This window comes from Oncorhynchus mykiss, chromosome 7, assembly GCF_013265735.2.
Source record: "Oncorhynchus mykiss isolate Arlee chromosome 7, USDA_OmykA_1.1, whole genome shotgun sequence".
In the NCBI taxonomy this organism is placed as follows: domain Eukaryota; kingdom Metazoa; phylum Chordata; class Actinopteri; order Salmoniformes; family Salmonidae; genus Oncorhynchus; species Oncorhynchus mykiss.
The window spans coordinates 62,881,973-62,906,228 of NC_048571.1; the positions used below are offsets into that span (position 1 = coordinate 62,881,973).

A 24,256-nucleotide genomic window follows, 5' to 3' on the forward strand; every position below is an offset into this window, starting at 1 on the left:
GACACATGCAGAACAGAGCAGACAGCGGGGGGTTAAGCCGACAGGATCTGTGCTCTCTGCATGGCTGATTAGACTCCGAGGAGTGGGCTCTGCCGCACAGTGTGAGTCTGAGCCGTGGAGCTCCATGCTGAGATACTGCTTATGGGCTGCTGCAGCACATTGGAGGTGAAGTGGTACCGGGTCCGCATGGAAAAATAACCAGAGCCAAGAGATCAGAGGTCAAACAGAGGTAAAAGGTCATGGTGCCTCACAATATGATTCATAGCGATTGAAGGACTAATTAAGCAAACTGGTGAAATAAATGTACAACAACTGATTTAGAGACAATATTTATATAAAAAGATCAACATTTTATTTATTTCAACTTCTTCCTCATATACAACATTTTGTGTGATGAAATCACAACAAAAGTAAGTGGTCAGCGATTCTAGCAGATAAGAAATAATTCAGAGTAAATAAAGCTACTACTGTACCTAGTAACTGCATGTTATCAAACATTCACATTTCTCGTGCTTTACAGAACATTTATCAGCAAACTATTTTCTACTTTTTTCCCAATTAAAATTGAAAAAGAGTTTCAAATGATAGTTGATACAACATTACCGTACAATCGCTAACGTTATTCAGTAGACAGTATAACAAGTCTAATCCCCTTAGTCAGCTTTTAAATGAAGTCCATACAAACTCCTTTACATTTCAGTGCACAACAGATTACCTGTTTTACAAAAAGAGAGAAAAAAACTATGTGATCTCAACCAACACTGCCAGAGGAACCTTTAACTAGACTAGTAGTCCCTGTTGCTGCGTTATCGACACTAAGAAAGTGGGTCCATGGCAACAAGCCAAAAGGCTGCGCTATCAAAAACGCACCATAAAGCAGCTCAACTGAGACAACCTAGAAGCTAGACACAGCTGCCATCTTGGAATAGTCCAAACTATAAAAGAGAAATAGAGTCAAAACAAAGGCGATACGCTATACTAATACAAATCCTGTCCTTATCACTCTGCTACTTATTAGCAAAGCTAAAAATAAAAACATTTGCAACTATCTGATTTTTGCCCCCAACATTGCAAGTGGGTCTGTGTGTGCTGGAGGAGGGGCGACCCCCTCAACACATGTAGTAGCTGCGTGTGGTGTCCACGGGGGAGGGCTTGCTCTCTGCCCCGCCCTCCTTGTCCTTCTCACTGTCCACCTCCCACAGGTTGATGAGGGGCGGGTAGAGCTCATTGAGGGGGATGGAGGACGTCTTCTGCATGTACTTCTTCAGGGAGTGGTGGTAGTTCTTCCTCTTCCAGCGCCGTGCCACGTACACCCCCACCGTAGCCAGGCTGAGGAAGGCCAGCATGGTGGCCATGACGACTAGCAGGGCGGCGCTAGGCCTCTGGTCCGACACGTCCAGGGCGAAGGTGTTGCTGCGCGTGGTCACATTGACACACGACTTGTGGGTCTGCAGGTGGATGTTGGAGACGGTGAGGCACACCTCATACTCAGTGCCCGGCTGCAGGTGGGTCAGGTTGTACTCGTGCACGTCGACGGGCACGCGTGCAGTGTAGGTGATGTGGGGATTGTCAATCTTCATGGTGGCCGAGGCCCATTTAAGGTTGGAGGTCATGACGTTGGAGTTAATCTTCCAGGAGACCAGAATGGAGTGGGACTCGGTCTGCTTGACGTAGATCTTCATCACCTCGACACTGTCCAGCAGGGTGCCGTTGACCCGGATGGTGGTGACGCGTGTGTCGGCCCCCTCTGTGTTCTGAGCCACGCAGGTGTAGCGGCCTGAGTCCTCCACCTGGACTTGGGACAGCCGCAGGGTGCCCTCACTGCTCAGGTGGTACCGCTCTGACACCATGTCTACCGTGATCTTGCTCCCCATAGGAGACACCCAGTAGATTTCGGGCTCGGGCTCGGCCATGGCCCGGCAGTCCAAGCTGACACTCATGCCCAGCTCAAGGCTCAGGTGGCTGGGGAAGGTGTTGTGGGAGATGAGGGGCAGGCACTGCTCTGGGGAGTCCTGTAGCCTCACCTCCCTGACCTGCTGGCCCCGGAGCTCAGGCGGTGAGCTACACAGCATGGCCCGCGGCTCCATGAATCGCACACTGGTCCTGTTTGAGCTCATCCACTGGATGACGCAGTCACAGCGCAGCGGGTTGCTGTGCAGGCTGATCTCGCGCAGATTGGGCAGCGCCTCCACGGTGCGCTGGTAGATGGCATTGAGGGCGTTGTTGTTGAGCATCAGGCTCTCCAATGAGGATACGTCCCTGAAGGCTGTCCGGTGGACAAAGGACAGCTTGGGGTTGTTGGTGCCCTCCAGCTTGGTCAGCTCAGGCAGGTTGTCCAGGGCGTAGCGGTCGATGGACACCAGCTCAGCCATGTTGTTGATGCCAAGCTCCTTCAGATGCAGCATGTTCCTGAAGTCCCCCTCCTGGATCTTGTGCACCGGGTTCTTGTTCAGGTCCAGGAACTTCAGGTTCTGCACTTTCTGCAGGGCCAGCTGGGGAACTCGGACCAGCTTGTTGTCGTAGAAGGACAGGCTTTCCAGGTTATCCAGACCCACCAGAGCACTCCCGGGAACGTCGGTGAGATCCATGCCGGCCAGAACCAGGCTCCTCAGACTCCCCAGGGGCTTGAAGTTCATGTCCAGGATACCAATGACGGGGTTATCGCCGATCATCAGGATCTCCAGGTTGGGCGTGGCCTCGAACCAGCGGCTGTCGATGACCTGGAGCCTGTTGGAGTTGAGGTGGAGGCGCAGCAGGCTGCGCAGGCCAGAGAAGGCCCCTGGGGCAATGGTGCTGATCTGGTTGTGGTTGATATAGAGCTCCTGCAGGTTGCTCAGGTCCTGCAGGCAGTGGTCGGGCAGCTGGCTGATCTGGTTCTCCTCCAGGTGCAGGGTGGTGAGCTGGTTCATGTTGGCCAGGCCCACGGCTTCCACACTGCTGAAGTTATTCTGGGATAGGTCCAGCTCCGTCAGATTGAACAGGGCCTCTAGCTCCCCGCTGGTGTGGGCGATGGAGTTGCTCTGGAGCAGCAGCACCTGGGTGTCAGAGGATAGGTTGGAGGGGATGCGTGTCAGCCGCAGGTCGTTGCAGTCCACTGTGGCCGCCTCCCTGTAGGTGGACTGGGGGGTGAACCAGGGGCGCACCTCACACACGCACAGCCGCGGGCACTCCCCGCCCCGCACCAGGGGCAGCAGGGGCAACAGCAGCCCTACACACAGCCATGCCAGTGGGGGCCAAGGGAGGGGGCTTAGAGTCATGCTGTCTGCTCTCTCTGTCTGGTCACACTGCTCTTAGAGGAGAGGCCGGGTTCCTGAGGAGGGCCTGGAGGGTAGGTGTGGGATGTGACATCAACAACCAATGGTCATCAGTGTCCTCTCTGTACAGGCTGGTAGTGGCTGGTAGAGCTGCGTTCCACAGTGCGGGTGAATGTGTGTGAGTGTGTTTCAGAATGGGGCCAGGGGATGGTCAGGGTTATCCTCTTCCTCCACTCATGTGTTTTTCTCTCTCTTAACTTCAGAATTCAGCAGAATAAGCCTGAAATACACAGAAACCAGGTCAGGTATTAGAGCTCTGCATTACATCGTTCCATTATCATCCCACAAACAGATGGTGATTTAGATAAAGAAGAAAGAGATATAGAGAGGGATACAGAAACAGGAAGAAGGAGAGAGAGAACGGGGCTAGAGAGAGAAAGGTGTGTGAGAGGGATTGAGAGTTCCCGGTGAGAGATAAAAGCCATAAAACCTGTCAGACAGTGAATTGCATTTCATAAAAAAATAGCTGATATTGACAAGACTTTTAACCTAAATATGGGCATGAATTACAAGTCCATATCTGCTACATATCGACAAGACAACATTTGTGTGAAACAGAGAGTAATACATTTACAGTAGTTAGCTGCTGACCTGGCTTCAAATACAATTTGAAATCATTTAGAATACTTTAACTGTTTGTTTGACCTTGCCTGTTATAATGGAAACTCCCAAAAAGCTCAAACTCTGCCCCCCTGGCACTCCAGTCTGGCTAAAGGTCTGGTTCTGTGGTTGGACAGAGATCTGACATCCTTTATAGTTTCACAGCAGAGGGTTAGAGTGCAGACAGCACCCAGCCTACACAGCACCAGTCTGCAGACTTCTTGGGGACTCATTTGACATGCCTAACAGGGCATAATAAATCAGTGAAATTCTTTTTTTTGCTGTGCTATTGTACAGAGGTTAATTTCTGTCTTTAATGAGCTGTTACTCAGCCAGAGACTATTCAAAAACAGGTGAAAAAAAGCAAACTCTGAGCATTCAAGTTTAATTGAATCAGTCAGAGTGTCTTGGTAGTACAGGCTAAACCAGTCAACCCCAATGCCAGCAGTCAGACTGCTCTGGCCTGTTAGTAGCAGGTCACCTCTGTAAAAATTAAAGGTTTTAGTGAAATAATTTATCATATTGGTGTCCTAATTCTCCTTTTTAAATAAAATATGGATCATACTAAATGTTTATATACATTAACTGAGACAGACAGTCCTGCTGTTTTAACATCTATTCCTGCTGTTTTAACATCTATTCCTGCTGTTTTAACATCTATTCCTGCTGTTTTAACATGTTTTAACATCTATTCCTGCTGTTTTAACATCTATTCCTGCTGTTTTAACATGTTTTAACATCTATTCCTGCTGTTTTAACATCTATTGCTGCTGTTTTAACATCTATTGCTGCTGTTTTAACATTTATTGCTGCTGTTTTAACATCTATTGCTGCTGTTTTAACATCTATTGCTGCTGTTTTAACATCTATTGCTGCTGTTTTAACATCTATTCCTGCTGTTTTAACATGTTTTAACATCTATTCCTGCTGTTTTAACATGTTTTAACATCTATTCCTGCTGTTTTAACATGTTTTAACATCTATTCCTGCTGTTTTAACATCTATTGCTGCTGTTTTAACATGTTTTAACATCTATTCCTGCTGTTTTAACATCTATTCCTGCTGTTTTAACATCTATTCCTGCTGTTTTAACATGTTTTAACATCTATTCCTGCTGTTTTAACATCTATTGCTGCTGTTTTAACATCTATTCCTGCTGTTTTAACATGTTTTAACATCTATTCCTGCTGTTTTAACATGTTTTAACATCTATTCCTGCTGTTTTAACATGTTTTAACATCTATTCCTGCTGTTTTAACATCTATTGCTGCTGTTTTAACATGTCTTAACATCTATTCCTGCTGTTTTAACATGTTTTAACATCTATTCCTGCTGTTTTAACATCTATTCCTGCTGTTTTAACATGTTTTAACATCTATTCCTGCTGTTTTAACATGTTTTAACATCTATTCCTGCTGTTTTAACATCTATTCCTGCTGTTTTAACATGTTTTAACATCTATTCCTGCTGTTTTAACATCTATTGCTGCTGTTTTAACATCTATTGCTGCTGTTTTAACATCTATTGCTGCTGTTTTAACATCTATTGCTGCTGTTTTAACATCTATTCCTGCTGTTTTAACATCTATTGCTGCTGTTTTAACATCTATTGCTGCTGTTTTAACATCTATTGCTGCTGTTTTAACATCTATTCCTGCTGTTTTAACATGTTTTAACATCTATTCCTGCTGTTTTAACATCTATTGCTGCTGTTTTAACATGTTTTAACATCTATTCCTGCTGTTTTAACATCTATTGCTGCTGTTTTAACATGTTTTAACATCTATTCCTGCTGTTTTAACATCTATTCCTGCTGTTTTAACATGTTTTAACATCTATTCCTGCTGTTTTAACATCTATTGCTGCTGTTTTAACATGTTTTAACATCTATTCCTGCTGTTTTAACATCTATTCCTGCTGTTTTAACATGTTTTAACATCTATTCCTGCTGTTTTAACATCTATTGCTGCTGTTTTAACATGTTTTAACATCTATTCCTGCTGTTTTAACATCTATTGCTGCTGTTTTAACATCTATTGCTGCTGTTTTAACATCTATTGCTGCTGTTTTAACATCTATTCCTGCTGTTTTAACATCTATTCCTGCTGTTTTAACATGTTTTAACATCTATTCCTGCTGTTTTAACATCTATTGCTGCTGTTTTAACATCTATTCCTGCTGTTTTAACATCTATTCCTGCTGTTTTAACATGTTTTAACATCTATTCCTGCTGTTTTAACATGTTTTAACATCTATTCCTGCTGTTTTAACATCTATTGCTGCTGTTTTAACATCTATTGCTGCTGTTTTAACATGTTTTAACATCTATTCCTGCTGTTTTAACATGTTTTAACATCTATTCCTGCTGTTTTAACATCTATTCCTGCTGTTTTAACATCTATTGCTGCTGTTTTAACATCTATTCCTGCTGTTTTAACATCTATTGCTGCTGTTTTAACATGTTTTAACATCTATTGCTGCTGTTTTAACATCTATTGCTGCTGTTTTAACATCTATTGCTGCTGTTTTAACATCTATTGCTGCTGTTTTAACATCTATTCCTGCTGTTTTAACATCTATTGCTGCTGTTTTAACATCTATTGCTGCTGTTTTAACATCTATTCCTGCTGTTTTAACATCTATTGCTGCTGTTTTAACATCTATTGCTGCTGTTTTAACATCTATTGTTGCTGTTTTAACATCTATTGCTGCTGTTTTAACATGTTTTAACATCTATTCCTGCTGTTTTAACATCTATTGCTGCTGTTTTAACATGTTTTAACATCTATTCCTGCTGTTTTAACATGTTTTAACATCTATTCCTGCTGTTTTAACATCTATTGCTGCTGTTTTAACATGTTTTAACATCTATTCCTGCTGTTTTAACATGTTTTAACATCTATTCCTGCTGTTTTAACATGTTTTAACATCTATTGCTGCTGTTTTAACATGTTTTAACATCTATTGCTGCTGTTTTAACATCTATTGCTGCTGTTTTAACATGTTTTAACATCTATTCCTGCTGTTTTAACATCTATTGCTGCTGTTTTAACATGTTTTAACATCTATTCCTGCTGTTTTAACATGTTTTAACATCTATTCCTGCTGTTTTAACATGTTTTAACATCTATTGCTGCTGTTTTAACATCTATTGCTGCTGTTTTAACATCTATTGCTGCTGTTTTAACATCTATTGCTGCTGTTTTAACATCTATTGCTGCTGTTTTAACATGTTTTAACATCTATTCCTGCTGTTTTAACATCTATTGCTGCTGTTTTAACATCTATTGCTGCTGTTTTAACATGTTTTAACATCTATTGCTGCTTTTTTAACATCTATTCCTGCTGTTTTAACAGCTGGGTGAGTGAAGGGTAAACACACGAGTAGGTTGTAAACCATAATGTACTCCCAACAACAAGCCTATAACATCTGAGTACACATTGTTTGCATATGGCTCACTATATTTGTGTATGCAGAAGTGCTGTCCTTTGTTCAGATAATTTATAAGATTATGGTCCAGAATTTTAAGGTATGGGCAATTCCACGGTAACGGAGTGACACAGACTGATTTTTCACTTTAAAATGTATGTCGCAAAAACGAATGATTGCAAAGTGAAACTGTACAACTATATATACACAAGGACTACTTTTAACAATTTCCACTGAAAATGTACTTGAAGAACAGTGCAGATGCAAAGTTTGGTAACAGAATGACAGCACCAATAGCACAAACTGTCATTCTGTAACCAAACTTTGCATCTGTATTGATCATCAAGTAAATGTGTTTCTGTAAAAGTTTCAGTGGAAATTGTTAAAAAGTAGCCCTTGTGCATGTAGTTGTGGTTATGGTTATGTAGTTATGGTTTGTTTAAAAATCTGAGTCTCAGTGTCACTCTTACCATGGAATGCCCGTATATGACAATGTATATTAGTAGAGATTGGTAGGCTAAATGTTTGATGCATATTTGATATGTATATGTGTCCCTATCTGAGGTCGATTGTGGATATGAACTCAGCTACTCTAATGTATTCTGTGTTCTGTCTTTTCAGAGATTACCCACGTTTCTCTCTCCCAGGGGATTATCTGCGTATGCTACTGGCACAGTGACAGAGAGATACTTTTGGTGTGGTAGCAGCCAGCCAGAGTTCTCTGCTTTGACTATGAGCACATTACACAACATACCTAATCTACCAGGGCGGGCAGAAAAAGAAAAGCGTGCATTATCGTTAATGGTAGCTCTTGATTATGAGACACGTCTCTGGAAAGCAATGGCAACACAGGCGGATAAGAAATTAGTATTTTAATGAGCCTGAAGAAATCAATTAGAGGCCTGTAGCCTCTGTGCTGGGACGGTGTCAGCTCCGGGCGTTGGGTTGGATGTGGGGGAATGGGCAGGGTGAGGCTGGGGCCAGGGTGGGGGCAGGGCAGGGGCCAGGGTGGATATGGGGGAATAGGCAGGGTGAGGCTGGGGCCAGGGTGGGGGCAGGGCAGGGGCCAGGGTGGATATGGGGGAATAGGCAGGGTAGGGAGGGGGCCAGGGTGGGGCAGGGCAGGGGCCAGGGTGGACATGGGGGAATAGGCAGGGTAGGGCTGGGGCCAGGGTGGGGGCAGGGCAGGGGCCAGGGTGGATATGGGGGAATAGGCAGGGTAGGGCTGGGGTCAGGGTAGTGGGTGGATGTGGGGGAATAGGCAGGGTAGGGCTGGGGCCAGGGTGGGGGCAGGGGCCAGGGTGGACATGGGGGAATAGGCAGGGTAGGGCTGGGGCCAGGGTGGGGGCAGGGGCCAGGGTGGACATGGGGGAATAGGCAGGGTAGGGCTGGGGTCAGGGTAGTGGGTGGATGTGGGGGAATAGGCAGGGTAGGGCTGGGGTCAGGGTGGGGCAGGGCAGGGGCCAGGGTGGACGTGGGGGAATAGGCAGGGTAGGGCTGGGGCCAGGGTGGGGGCAGGGCAGGGGCCAGGGTGGATATGGGGGAATAGGCAGGGTAGGGCTGGGGTCAGGGTAGTGGGTGGATGTGGGGGAATAGGCAGGGTAGGGCTGGGGCCAGGGTGGGGGGGTGGATGTGGGGAATGGGAATGGCAAGGCTGGGGCCAGGGTGGGGTTGGATGTGGATGTGGGAGAATGGATAGGGCTGGTGGGTCTAGCTCCAGAGGACAGGTAACATTCATCAATTTCTGATGGGTCCCTGGCACCGCAGCATCCTCCCCTTTCCCCAACACATTTATGAGGCCCAATTATGGAAATCCAACACAGCAGTTTATTCTTCCTCTCCGTTTAAACTGCCAATACTGGATCTATAAGGCCTGTCAGGGGAAAATATGTTTTTTCTATATCTTGGTGCTGTCAGTGATAAGGGTATTTCCACTGTAGCGGTGATATCCTCTGTGCCAAGAGTGTAGTGTTCTCTAAACAGGTATGATGTATGATGTATGATGTAGAACTACCATGTATGATCTGCACATAATCAATGACTATGCCTTTCCTCTGCCCTGCCTGGAGATATTCAAATCAGTGACAGGAGAAAATAACATTGCATTATCATAAACAGATAGGACAGTGATGAGGACAGTGATGAGCACATGGCCCAGTGACTCCAATCCGTTTCAGCAAATCAAAGATTTGTTTTTTTTGCGAGAAAATGTATCTCCATCCATGCCAATTAGTTTTCAATACTAGAGAAAAGGATGATTAAATCTCAGCATTTTAGGCAGTGTGAAAAGTGAAACACTTTGTATCTGTTCAGGCAGGATTCCAGTGGGTGGGTGTGTGTGTATATATACACACTACAGCTGAGGACGGCAATTTCTCTTCAACCTGGAGGAATGGAATCAGCCTTCCATAACTGTCCCAGTGAGTGTGTACGGCAGGCCCTGCCGCTCTCACACTGACAATAAACACCACCATTCCTGCGCCTCCAGTCAGATACTAATAACACATTTATCCCCATAAACACACTCAGTGCAGCCTGAAGACAGAGACGTGTGCGTGGGGATGTGTTTTGTTTCACATCAAAACCTGACAACCATGTCTCTGGGTTTCTACTTTAGAGACAATAGTAACATAGAACAGGTTTAGTTAGATTTTTCTCCTTTTCTTCATGTGTGATTTCTCATCGACATTCAGTGCAAGCCTGGCAGAAACACCGAACACGGGGATGTGTGACTGACACAAACTCGGCTTTGATTCATATTGCAGGTGTGGTATTTATAGTGTCTCTAAAAATACTTAGTTATTTAGGAAAAAAAACAGCATGTCAGTCACTGTGTTTCATGTCTGCATATTTTAATCATGAACCAATGTATGATCAAAAGCCTATCTGCCATTACAACTTCTCAATTAGTTAACTTAGTTGCTCCCATACTGACTAGGTACTGGATACAATATAATGTGAGTATCCGGTTGGTATGTCTGTTACTGTAAGAAAATCCCCTACCTCTAAGATACTGTTCTAATAGCCATGATGATATATATAGTATCCAAAACTAATGGCATCCTCTCTGCAATGCCCCGGCCAATCAGAGCGCCATCTCAGTGATTTGTACACTGTGACTGAACTGTAACATCAAGGCTTTATATTTCCTCCTATTCCTCTTCTCAGGGCCTGGGAATGGACAATAAGAGATCTGACTGTCATCTCTCCCTCTCTATCCATCAACCTGCCTATCTATCAATCTGTTGGTCTGTCTGGCTATACACTGTATCTTTATATCCAGCCATCTATCAGGTCATATATGATCTCTCTCTCTCCCCCCCCCCCCCCCCCCCCCCTTCCTTCTCTTCTCTAAAATCGGAGGAGACAGGCGAGGTAATCGCTGTTTTCACACTGAGGCTATAAAAATCACACCTGGCACCAGGCTCCTGGAGTGCTGACAGCTCTGTGGGGGCTCGTATCCGGTTTGACCAACCGCTACCTCAGTGTGTGTGTGTGTGCGTGCGCACGTGTGTGTGTGCATGCGCACGCATGTGCTTGCATGTGTGTGTGTGATGGGGGAAAACGATTATGACAGGGGACACTTCCAATGGAAATTGTGAACAAACAAGGCCAGAGGTGCCTTCCCTCAGCATCAAAGCCCAGAGAGACTACCAGGCTGTCCATCGTGGCCTGAAGGCCTGACAACAGAACACTCTGACTGTCAGTGATGAGTGTAATGAAAGTTGTCACACTACACAAAATGACGTTTCCCTCAGCCCACAGAGTGGTCTAAATGAAGGGAAACAGATGTTGCTATTTCATCCTCTCACTGACACAGCAGCCCCAGGCACTGTTGACTTACACAGGGCCCCTTCCTATTAGCACTGCTGTTGATAGATACGGTGGCTAAAAGCTGTTTATTCTTTTTTTTTTTTATTGCTCCAAATCCTACAAACTATCCATATCCTGATGGCAATCCTTCAGTCATTCCAAAAGCGTCGTCTGTCGTAGCCTTACCCCCTATAAAGTGAATGGGGAAAAATATATATTTTCTACTCCCTTGGTTTGAGTGAAACTCAAGTAACCAATAGACTGATGTTTCTATTCCTGTGAAAGTGACCATACTGCTTAAAGAGTAGAACAGTTATGGGGGATTAAGGCTATAGTCTGCAATAACATCCTATACTATATACAGTATATCCTGTTTATACTCATCTACAGGATGTACATAACAATGCCTCAGGAGCAGACATAATAAGCATTGTTTTGGGCTTCCTGGCTTGTGACCCCTAGTCAGGTGCAACACTTGTCTGAAGAGGCCAAACTGCTTAACTCAGATACACAGAGATTCAGTGTTCACACATTGTTTGCACTTAACCCAGAACTACAACAAAGAGAAACACAGGTAGAGAAGAGGGATAAAGGAGAGAGTGTAGAGATATGTCTGCTTTTACACTCACCTATCATATCTCACCACACAGACGAATGCCTGTGTTACAGAAGGAGACCCAAAGCCCTGCATGAAGCCTAGTTTTATAGTGAGTGTGTTTGGTGGGCCCTGGCCCTTTGTGCGATAGCATGAGAGGTTTTGGTGGATCGGAGTTTCATTCCCTCCCTGACAAAGGCGATTTACATTTTTGTCATTATCCAATGTGACTTACAGGAGCAATTAGGGTTAAGTGATTTGCTCAAGGGCACATCAACAGATGTCTTCACCTAGTTGGCTCAGGGATTGAACCAGATAACTTTTGGTTCCTGGCCCAACCCTATGAAACGCTGGGCTACCCTACCTCTTCATTCTGTCACATCCTTCATGTGCTTGAGTTTCTTAAAACACACAAGCATGCATGCACACGCACAGTATAGAAAAACATACACAAACACTCCGGCACCCAGACACTCATGCACACCAAAAAACACACACACACAAAAAAAACACACACACACGGTGTGGTGAATGTTCAGCTTAGTGCCTGCCCTTTGATAAAAACAGCCCTGGGGTTCAAAGGATAACACATGCAAGTAGAGCAAGATGTCATTTAGATATATCATCAGCCCTGTCTTTTAATGCCAAAGCCTCATAAATACATGCATTACTCTATGTTCCCAGATAGCACAGGGACTAATGAAGCAGTAGGGTTCTCTGTCTGGGGCCACATAGAGCGCACTGATTTTGGAGAGGAGACTGAGAGACACCCTGTTTGGATGTCTGAACGGAGGTCTGGAAGTCTTAGACCCTTCATGAATGCTCTGTTTCCTGTCCTGCTGAGCTTTTCCTAACAGCATTAGGTTTCCTTGGGCTGAGTCCACTCTGCCAACGTATGCACTCACTGTTCTACAAAGACTTCAATAGCTAAAACCTTCTCAATTTTCAAATCGGGACACCAAAGTACACAAAGGCAACCACATGAATAAAAAACAAATGGCCAAATAGCTGTTTTCCATTGGAGTATGAATGAGTGTCTGTCTTCAGTATCCATTTTGCTCAGTGACTTAACCCTCGCTTTCCAGATGCTCTAACCAAGTCCCACTGGATGCTTCTGCCAAGAGGAAACTGGGTCTAAAGACAACATAATAGCACCTTTTACGGGGAAGAATAATGTCTCCACATTCATTTGTCCCTTTTCTCTGGGCGTAAAATGTGAGCAGTGTTTCTCAAACAGCAGCCGCACTACCACTACAGGCTCCCTCATAATCTTGCCGTCACCATGGTGTCTGTTTCATACCCAAATGAGGAGACAGCTGTGTGTGCTATTAGGCCACCGTAGAGCGAAGAGCGACAAGAACCACCGCTAGCACGAGACCACAACCACAAACATCCATATGACCAGATTAAACAACTGACACCGTCAAACGAAAAGGCTGATAATTGCAATACCAGCAGACAATGGCTCCACTGTAGCGCAGCTGTGATCAGTCTACAGCTGCCAAAACAAGCAAAAAAGAGACTGCTGTTGCCTAGTAGAGTCTACTGACTAGAGCTACGAATGCACAACAGCATGTATCTTTCCCAAACAACATATATTACCGCTGCATCACAGTATATCACAATACAGCAACCACAGCCAAATATAACATTCCATCACTATTATTAGTCTAGACGCAATGCTTCTAAATTACAGTTCCATTCTGGAGCCCCCAGCCCACCATGTGCTGCTGACCACCAGCCTCCCAGTCATGTGTGTACCTGATGGGCACGCCATGTCCTTGCTGCACTGGCCTGCCTGAGAGGCACTCTGTTCCTGCTGCTTTGACCTGCTTGAGGCACCCTGTTTTGGCTGCTTTGGCCTGTTTGAGAGGCACTCTGTTCCTGCTGCTTTGGCCTGTTTGAGAGGCACTCTGTTCCTGCTGCTTTGACCTGCTTGAGGCACCCTGTTTTGGCTGCTTTGGCCTGTTTGAGAGGCACTCTGTTTCTGCTGCATTGGCCTGCCTGAGAGGCACCCTGTTTTGGCTGCTTTGGCCTGTTTGAGAGGCACTCTGTTCCTGCTGCATTGGCCTGCCTGAGATGCACTCTGTTCCTGCTGCATTGGCCTGTTTGAGAGGCACTCTGTTCCTGCTGCATTGGCCTGTTTGAGAGGCACTCTGTTCCTGCTGCATTGGCCTGCCTGAGAGGCACTCTGTTCCTGCTGCATTGGCCTGTTTGAGAGGCACTCTGTTCCTGCTGCATTGGCCTGCCTGAGAGGCACTCTGTTCTTGCTGCATTGGCCTGTTTGAGAGGCACTCTGTTCCTGCTGCATTGGCCTGCCTGAGAGGCACTCTGTTCCTGCTGCATTGGCCTGTTTGAGAGGCACTCTGTTCCTGCTGCATTGGCCTGTTTGAGAGGCACTGTGTTCCTGCTGCATTGGCCTGTTTGAGAGGCACTCTGTTCCTGCTGCATTGGCCTACCTGAGAGGCACTCTGTTCCTGCTGAATTGGCCTGCCTGAGAGGCACCCTGTTTTGGCTGCTTTGGCCTGTTTGAGAGGCACTCTGTTTAGGCTACTTTAACCTGCTTAAGAGGCAACATGTTCGGGCTCCATTAGTATGCAGGCGTCTCGCTCCACATCACACAGGGCTTTGGTGCTAGAGGCAGAATAGAGGCGTGGAGCTGAGCAGAGGAGGGGGAAATGTTTCTGTTCAGCCAGAGAAGAAGAAGCGGGAGAGGACAATCTTGTATGTTTCAGTAGCTGAAGCCAATTCCTAACGGAACAGAGATGGTGCTGACATTAACTATTTCTCTCTCTCACGCACATGCACACACACACTTTGGCAAAGTCCTTTAACACTGCAGCAATATAGAGACTCAAGTCCAATAACTCAAGGGATTCCCCACGTGGGACAAAGCATAAACATCTCTCAGAATAATGCCCATTCATTCATTCCCTACCCAGAAATTAGATGGGTAGAGTTAGACACACAGCTACCTCAATCAGAAACGTCTTTACAAAAACCTCACAATGGGGGATGTGTTTCCCTTACCCCTCAGCTCGCAGTCACAATGAGAGAGGGTCGAGCTGGAGCACCCAAGTCCCCGACAGCCGTCCCCCTCAAACACCCCACTGACCTCCAAAACTAGAGTGCACAGTGCAGTCAGTCCCAGGCTCTCTTAATGGATCTTGGTGACTTGTGAACACACACATGCGCGTGCACGCACACACACACACACACACACACACACACACACACACACACCGTGTTAAACACATCTTTGTGTTGGCTGTTTCTCATGACTCCTGAACTGCTGGCGGAGGACACTGCTTTGTGTGTGGGGGTTGGTATGGGGGAACTCACTGCCTGTGCCATGCCTTCCTAAAGCGGGTTATACAGTGGGGCAAAAAAAGTATTTAGTCAGCCACCAATTGTGCAAGTTCTCCCACTTAAAAAGATGAGAGAGGCCTGTAATTTTCATCATATGGACACTTCACTTCAGACAAAATGAGAAAAAAAATCCAGAAAATCACATTGTAGGATTTTTAATGAATTTGTTGGCAAATTATGGTGGAAAATAAGTATATGGTCAATAACAAAGGTTTATCTCAATACTTTGTTATATACCCTTTGTTGGCAATGACAGAGGTCAAACGTTTTCTGTAAGTCTTCAAGGTTTTCACACACTGTTGCTGGTATTTTGGCCCATTCCTCCATGCAGATCTCCTCTAGAACAGTGATGTTTTGGGGCTGTTGCTGGGCAACACGGACTTTCAACTCCCTCCAATGATTTTCTATGGGGTTGAGATCTGGAGACTGGCTAGGCCACTCCAGGACCTTGAAATGCTTCTTACGAAGCCACTCCTTCGTTGCCCGGGCGGTGTGTTTGGGATCATTGTCATGCTGAAAGACCCAGCCACGTTTCATCTTCAATGCCCTTGCTGATGGAAGGAGGTTTTCACTCAAAATCTCACGATACATGGCCCCATTCATTCTTTGGTTTACACGGATCAGTCGTCCTGGTCCCTTTGCAGAAAAACAGCCCCAAAGCATGATGTTTCCACCCCCGTGCTTCACAGTAGGTATGGTGTTCTTTGGATGGACCTCAGCATTCTTTGTCCTCCAAACACGACGAGTTGAGTTTTTACCAAAAAGTTATATTTTGGTTTCATCTGACCATATGACATTCTCCCTATTCTTCTGGATCATCAAAAGGCTCTCTAGCAAACTTCAGACGGGCCTGGACATGTACTGGCTTAAGCAGGGGGACACGTCTGGCACTGCAGGATTTGCGTCCCTGGCGGCGTAGTGTGTTACTGATGGTAGGCTTTATTACTTTGGTCCCAGCTCTCTGCAGGTCATTCACTAGGTTCCCCCGTGTGGTTCTGGGATTTTTGCTCACCGTTCTTGTGATCATTCTGACCCCACGGGGTGAGATCTTGCGTGGAGCCCCAGATCGAGGGAGATTATCAGTGGTCTTGTATGTCTTCCATTTCCTAATAATTGCTCCCACAGTTGATTTCTTCAAACCAAGCTGCTTACCTATTGCAGATTCAGTCTTCCCAGCCTGGTGCAGGTCTACAATTGTGTTTCTGGTGTCCTTTGACAGCTCTTTGGTCTTGACCATAGTGGAGTTTGGAGTGTGACTGTTTGAGGTTGTGGACAGGTGTCTTTTGTACTGAAAACAAGTTCAAACAGGTGCCATTAATACAGGTAACCAGTGGAGAACAGAGGAGCCTCTTAAAGAATAAGTTACAGGTCTGTGAGAGCCAGAAATCTTGCTTGTTTGTAGGTGACCAAATACTTATTTTCCACCATAATTTGCAAATAAATTCATAAAAAATCCTACAATGTGATTTTCTGGATTTGTTTTCTCGTTTTGTCTGTCATAGTTGAAGTGTACCTATGATGACAATTTCAGGCCTCTCTCATATTTTTAAGTGGGAGAACTTGCACAATTGGTGGCTGACTAAATACTTTTTTGCCCCACTGTACCTAACCTCTTCCCCCCTCCTCCCTCACTACTCTGGCTAGAGTACATCCATCTATGTCCGCGTTTGTAGAGTTTTCCCAAGACAAGGCTCCGGTTTAGTTGGCAAGCCCAAAGAGCACAGTAGTGAATAACAGGATTATTTAAATCAACTGTGTCTCGGCCAGTGAAATTTGCACATTTCCATATCAGGCTAAATGTTTATCAAATTACAGAAAATGCAATTCCTTGAAAACAAAAAGCCTTAACAACTGAAACACAAAACCCTGCTCAACTTTTATGTTGATTGCCTCTGTAGGACTATTCATCATGAAAACACTACACAAACATTATAACTCTCAAGTTCAAACCAAGTATGAGCCAGTGCTCAAACAAATCCTCCACATTACCAAGACTTGACTTGTGTAGGTTTGATTGAATGAGACACTCAAAGCATCTTGGATCTGTGGCTTCAGCTTCCGAGAGCGCAGTAACAGGTGCCACTGTCGCGCAACAGCTACAACAACAAAGCCGACAATGATGAGGAGCCAACTTTTACAAAGGTGACCCAAAACAATGTAGAGTCACCGCCCCTACCAGCTCTCACACCCAACTTATCTTGAACAACCCATTGTCTTTTTGTTTTCCTCCTAAGACTTCTTGTCGAATTCCTCCACAGAGCAGTCGAGACATCTGCCAACATCATTCCCTTACCAAGACAAATGAATATGATGGGGCACTAGAGACCTTAGCTGTCAGTCAGCTGTTTTAGCTGCTCTCCCTGTGCACATGTCCTGTGTGATGTTGCAGTTTGGGATTGTTACATTGTAGACTCATCCTCAAGCACATGAGGATGACAGAATGAGGGAATAAAGACACATCTGGGATACACAAAGGAATTCAGTGCTCCTTTCACTTCAGAATAGTGAGATCATTTCAGGACAGGTGCAGCTTACTTTGAATCATTTAGAAATAACACACTAATTCTAGAATGACACTCTTTGGTCCAAAGTACAGTGTGTCAGGAATATGGGTGATATCATGGCAAATGTTTTTTTTTTTTTAATGTTTTTCTGCTGTTGTTTATAAAGCGATTTTATTGGTATATTGCAGCCTACTGTGTGAGTGCACGTTTGTCAGTGTGTCATCCCTCTCAGACAAAATCCATATGAATTCGCATTCTCAATCGATAGAAATGAATTATAGGCACACATACTGTATATCAGACTACAGGCTCCGGATTATTGGCCACATGTGGGCTACTGAATGCGGATCACAGTGCCCTTGCAAATCCAATGGTTGCACTGATGCTGTAGCTACCCTACCCTTGGAGCAACGACATGAAATTCATCCAGCTTCAAAAATAGAAATATGTACGGCCACGGTTCTGTTGAGTTAAATAAACAGCTAAATAAATAGCTTAGACTACACATTTTATTTAAAATATATACCAATTGTGCTGCCACCACCCCAAATTGTCTATCTCAGCCAATTAAGTTTATATCTGTTTATATTCAAAAGCTAAGAACGCAATTCTTAATAATTGACTTGTTTCTGAATATTTAAATTGGAGCATATTATAAATGAAAATGAGTTAACGTTATTGGTCTCACCTTAGCGTTTTAGCATCCAGCGGAATGCCTCTCCACACACACAGACTCCGATGCTCCAGGAAAAAATAGGAAATTTGAGCGCTATGTCTTGAAAGATAATATTAAGCCTGCTATATCTATGGAAAATAAATAATATAACATTTAACTTACAAAGCGACGTCTATATTCAGAGAGGACACGTTTTATTCTCTCCAGGAGCCGTTTTTTTCTGTCCTCTGTGCTTCTGCGCTGCTGACTGTAGAACACTAAGAACCTCGCCACTGGTAACCCGCACAAAGAGCCTGCCTTGAGCTCGCGATTCTCTTGCCCTCCTCCAACTCAACATGCAGGGATCACCTGGCGCTGACCAGCGCAGCAGGGCTAGTCAGCTGATTTCAAACGCGCGATTGTGCGTGTGGCAGTCCTTGTCACTGGTGCTCAACTGGTCCACCTCACCATCTGCTCGAGTTCTGCTGTGATGCCAACAAAAGCCGCGTCGGCCAGAAGCTCGCCGTGGGAAAAACGAAGCGTGGATGAGGTTGGCAGGCCAATGAATAAAAGGGTTTCCTGAGTGTCCAATGGAAATGTTCAACGCTCCCCTCGTGTCATTGTTTGGACGTTCCAGAGTGGTCTTTGTCTTAAAGTTTCCAATGTTAGGTGACGTGGGTCCATGTCCATGAACCCTCAAGTCAACTAATCGAATCCAAAAACACCCTACACACTCAACATTTACATAATGACCGTGTGAAAGGTTTGGTGGCATAGTACTGGGTTTTTGGATTTGACAGGGGTGAAAATCTAGGATGTGGCACTATTTGTATTTCACACACACACAATCGAATAACAATTTCAAATTTTAGTTGTTGCTTACATATATTTTGCAGATGTTATCACAGGTGCAACGAAATACTTATGTTTCTAACTCAAACAATGCAGTAATACCTAACAATGCAAAATAATACACACAAATCCCCAAAATCCCCAGTTCAGAGGAGACTGCGTGAATCAGGCCTTTATGGTCGAATTGCTGAAAAGAAACCACTACTAAATGACACCAACAAGAAGAAGAGACTTGCTTGGGACAAGAAATACAAGCAATGGACATTAGACTGGTGGACATCTGTCCTTTGGTCTAATGAGTCCAAATTTGAGATTTTTGGTTCCAACCGCCGTCTCTTTGTAAGAAGCAGAGTAGGTGAAATCAAATCAAATTTTATTTGTCACATACACATGGTTAGCAGATGTTAATGCGAGTGTAGCGAAATGCTTGTGCTTCTAGTTCCGACAATGCAGTAATAACCAACAAGTAATCTAGCTAACCATTCCAAAACTACTACCTTATAGACACAAGTGTAAGGGGATAAAGAATATGTACATAAAGATATATTAATGAGTGATGGTACAGAGCGGCATAGGCAAGATACAGTAGATGGTATTGAGTACAGTATATACATATGAGATGAGTATGTAAACAGTGGCATAGTTAAAGTGGCTAGTGATACATGTATTACATAAAGATGCAGTAGATGATATAGAGTACAGTATATACGTATACATATAAGATGAATAATGTAGGGTATGTAAACATTATATTAGGTAGCATTGTTTAAAGTGGCTAGTGATATATTTTAAATAATTTTCCATCAATTCCCATTATTAAAGTGGCTGGAGTTGAGTCAGTGTGTTGGCAGCAGCCACTCAATGTTAGTGGTGGCTGTTTAACAGTCTGATGGCCTTGAGATAGAAGCTGTTTTTCAGTCTCTCGGTCCCAGCTTTGATGCACCTGTACTGACCTCGCCTTCTGGATGATAGCGGGGTGAACAGGCAGTGGCTCGGGTGGTTGTTGAACGGATGATCTCTGCGTGTGTAGTTCCCACCGTGAAGCATGGAGGTGGTGGTGTGATGGTGTGGAATGCTTTGCTAGTGACAGTCAGTGATTTATTTAGAATTCAAGGCACACTTAAACAGCATGGCTATCACAGCATTCTGCAGTGAGACGCCATCCCATCTGTTTGGCACTTAGTGAGACTATCACTTGTTTTTCAACAGGACAATGACCCAACACACCTCCAGGCTGACCAAGAAGTAGAGTGATGGAGTGCTGCATCAGATGACCTGGCCTCCACAATCACAATGGTTTGGGATGAGTTGGACTGCAGAGTGAAAGAAAAGCAGCCAACTAGTGCTCAGCATATGTGGGAACTCCTTCAAGACTGTTATAAAAGCATTCCAGGTGAAGCTGTGCAAAGCTGTCATCAAGGCAAAGGGAGGCTACTTTGAAGAATCTAAAATATATTTTGATTTGTTTAACACTTTTTTGGTTACTAAATGATCCCATGTGTCATTTCATAGTTTTGATGTCTTCACTATTATTCTACAATGCAGAAAATAGTAAAAATAAAGAAAAACCCTTGAACGTGCAGGTGCCCAAACTTTTGACTGGTACTGTATATGGTAGGATATTTAGACAGTATGGGCAGTAGGCTACATTAATAGAAAATGTGTGTACAGCAGCTGCTATGTAAATTTATCCTTGACTAGAATGGAGTATATAAAAAAAACACATATGAAGTGGGTAAAACCATATGTAAACATTATTAAAGTGACCAGTCTTCAATGACTATATAAGAGCACAAGGCGAGACCCAAAATACAGACACAGGAGGCAGATGGTTGAGCGCCGATATTTATTATAACAAAGGGAGTAGGCAAAGGCAGGTCGGGGACAGGCGAGAGTTCATAAACCAGGTCAGAGTCCAAACAGTACCAGGCAATCTCGAGGTCAGGCCAGGCAGGGGTCAGAAACCAGATCCAAGTCCAAAACAGTACAAGGGGATAGGAAGGCTAGTTCAGAGTTAAAACAGGCAAGGGTCAAAACCAGGAGGATTAGGAACAAACAGAGACTGGTAAAAATAGGAGCAAGGAAACAGCTGATTGACTTGGCAAACAAGACGAATTGGCAGAGCGAGGCAGAAAACATGAATAAATACACCAGGGATAATAAGCGACACCTGGAGGGGGTGGAGACAATCACAAGGACAGGTGAACCAGATCAGGATGTGACAGACTCTGTACATAGGGCAGCAGACTCTAAGGTGCTGGGTTGAGTACCAGGGGGCGTGGGTTGTGGATTTCCTTTCTAAATGTAAACCGTTAGCTAGTAGTTACCTGTCCAAAATTGTAATCAGTAATGTATCTTTTGGATTAGCCAAACTATGTAACATAATCTGATTCCTTTCCCCTTAAGAGGCACTGGCACAGACCATCATAAAATCAGATTTTAACCCTAACCACACTGCTAACCCTAATGCCTAACCTGAACCTTAAATTAAGACCAAAAAGCACTTTTGTTTGACTTTGCAGCTGGCTCATCTAACATAATATTTTTTGATGCATGCCAGCAAAGCCAGTACACAATACAATAATAAACAATACATTAATTGTACTATAACGGTGAAACACGTTGCCCACAAACTGTTAAATAACTGTTAGAGCTTTCTTTTCAGCACCATGGAGTGAATCCTTACCACTGACCACTTGGCTATCAGCGGAGCCTTGACTTGCAGTGAAACAGTTCATTCAGCCTCATTTCTGCATTTTTTTTAAACATAGCTTATATGGCTGACTTGGTTAAACAAATGTGGTTTCTACTGACAATTGAGATGTACAAACTATGGCATAAGGGGACAATCCATAATTTTGATTAAGATATTCATGAGCGAGCTAGGACGGACATAGGCAATATAACTATTTGTTCAGCACATTTGAAATGTACAGCTACAGTATTCTCCCTGTACACCAAGTCAGAACTGGGGGGGAATATAAGCAGACAATGAAAGCTCTTACAGTATTCAATGATTACATTTCTCTAAAACAGGCTATAGGTTAAATATGCACATGGCCTACTAACAGGAAGCCTACTAACAACACACCACACTTAGTATTACTTTCTTAGCTACAGTATACATTTCTCCCTGGCAAATTACATCATTTATACAGCAGCATACAATACATTTTTGGACTCACCTTGTGCTGTGCTCACTTGAACAGGAAGGTGGTGCAGCGGTCATTGATCCAAATTCCTTGAGCCCTTTTACTATCTTTTATTCACATTGAACGTCATCTTGGATCAATTTATGAGTGACAAACAGATCCATACGAAACCTTAGAAAGGAAGAGCAACAGCAGTGGTTTTCACATCCCAATTTAAAGCTGTCACCTGATACCCAGTGGAGTCCAATGTGTAAATTATTTACAATACAGTGGTAAGAAAAAGTATGTGAACCCTTTGTAAATATCTGGATTTCTGCACAAATTGGTCATAAAATGTGAGCTGATCTTCATCTAGGTCACAACAATAGGCAAACAGTCTGTTAAGACTAATAACACAAACAATGATATGTTTTGATGTCGTTATTGAACACACAGTGTAAACATTCACAATGCAGGGTGGAAAAAGTATGTCAACCCTTGGATTTAAAAACTGGTTGATCCTCCTTTCGCAAAAATAACCTCAACCAAACGTTTTCTGTAGTTGCGGATCAGACCTGCACAACGGTCAGGAGGAATTTTGGATCATTCCTCTTTACAAAACTGTTTCAGTTCAGGAATATTCTTGGGCTGTCTGGTGTGAACTGCTCTCGAGGTCATGCCACAGCATCTCAATCGGGTTGAGGTCAACTCTGACTGGGACACTCCAGAAGGCCTATTTTCTTCTGTTGTTGATTTACGCCTGTGTTTTGGGTCGCTGTCCTATTGCATCACCCAACTTCTGTTTAGCGTCAATTGGCAGACAGCCTAACATTCTCCTGCAAAATGTCTTGATAAACTTGGGAATTCATTTTTCCGTTGATGATAGCAAGCTGTCCAGGCCCTGAGGCAGCAAAGCATCCCCAAACCATGATGCTCTCTCCACCATACTTTACAGTTAGGATGAGGTTTTGATGTTGGTGTGCTGTGCCTTTTTTTCTCTCCACACAGTGTTGTGTGTTCCTTCCAAACAACTCAACTGTAGTTTCATCTATACACAAAATATTTTGCCAGTAGCGCTGTGGAACATCCAGGTGCACTTTTGCTAACTTCAGCAGTGGCTTCTTCCATGGTGTCCTCCCACGAACACCCTTCTTGTTTAGTGTGTTAAGTATTCTAGACTCGTCAGAGATGTTGGCATATTCCAGAGATTTCTGTAGGTCTTTAGCTGACACTCTAGGATTCTTATTGAGCATTCTGCGCTTTGAGCACTCTGCACTGTGTTCTTGCAGTCATATTTGCAAGATGGCCACTTCTAGGGAGAGTAGCAACAGTGCTGAACTTTCTCCATTTATAGACAATTTGTCTTACCGTGGACTGATGAACATCAGGGATTTTAGAGATACTTTTGTAAGCCTTTCCAGCTTTATGCATGTCAACAAATCTTAATCTTAGGTCTTCTGAGATCTCTTTTGTTCGAGGCATGGTTCACATCAGGTAATGCTTCTTGTGAATAGCAAACTCAAAATTTGTGTTTTTTATAGGGCAAGGCAGCTCTAACCAACATCTCCAATCTGATCTCATTGATTGGACTCCAGGTTAGTTGACTCCTGACACCAATTAGCTTTTGGAGAAGTCATTAGCCTAGGGGTTCACATACTTTTTCCAACCTACACTGTGAATGTTTAAATGATGTATTCAATATAGACTAGAAAAATACAATAGTTTGTGTGTTATTAGTTTAAGTACACTGTGTTTGTCTAATGTTGTGACTTAGATGAAGATCTGATCAAATTTGATGACCAATTTATGCAGAAATCCAGGTAATTCCAAAGGGTTCACATACATTTTCTTGCCACTGTACATTTTGTGGGTACAATTTCTAAGATGCAAAGTGTTAAATCGTTTTTTTACTAACCAATTCAAATAACTCTGATGTCTTTCTTGAATTTATTATAGCAATGTTGTTGTTATGATGGAGTCCGTAGAATTGACCA

At 44.0% G+C, this 24,256-nt stretch overlaps 1 protein-coding gene across 2 annotated transcripts; it reads right to left on the reverse strand.

Annotated features, from left to right (window-relative positions):
* Positions 1-313: 313 nt before the first annotated feature.
* LOC110528187 (leucine-rich repeat neuronal protein 1) lies at positions 314-18,958 on the reverse strand. Of its 2 annotated transcripts, XM_036983732.1 has the most exons (3): positions 18,463-18,958; positions 18,313-18,365; positions 314-3,534 (listed from the first exon to the last, which is right to left on the reverse strand). In XM_036983732.1, exon 3 carries the CDS (start codon positions 3,255-3,257, stop codon positions 1,110-1,112), a length of 2,148 nt encoding a protein of 715 aa, XP_036839627.1. In that variant the 5' UTR covers positions 3,258-3,534; positions 18,313-18,365; positions 18,463-18,958; the 3' UTR covers positions 314-1,109. The 2 variants fall into 2 exon arrangements, with proteins under 2 accessions (XP_036839627.1, XP_021465719.1); XM_021610044.2 differs by lacking the exon at positions 18,313-18,365.
* Positions 18,959-24,256: the final 5,298 nt, after the last annotated feature.

Coding starts and splice junctions, on each gene's coding strand:
- LOC110528187 (XM_021610044.2), bottom strand. CDS start 3,257: ATGACTCTAAGCCCCCTCCCTTGGCCCCCACTGGCATGGCTGTGTGTA.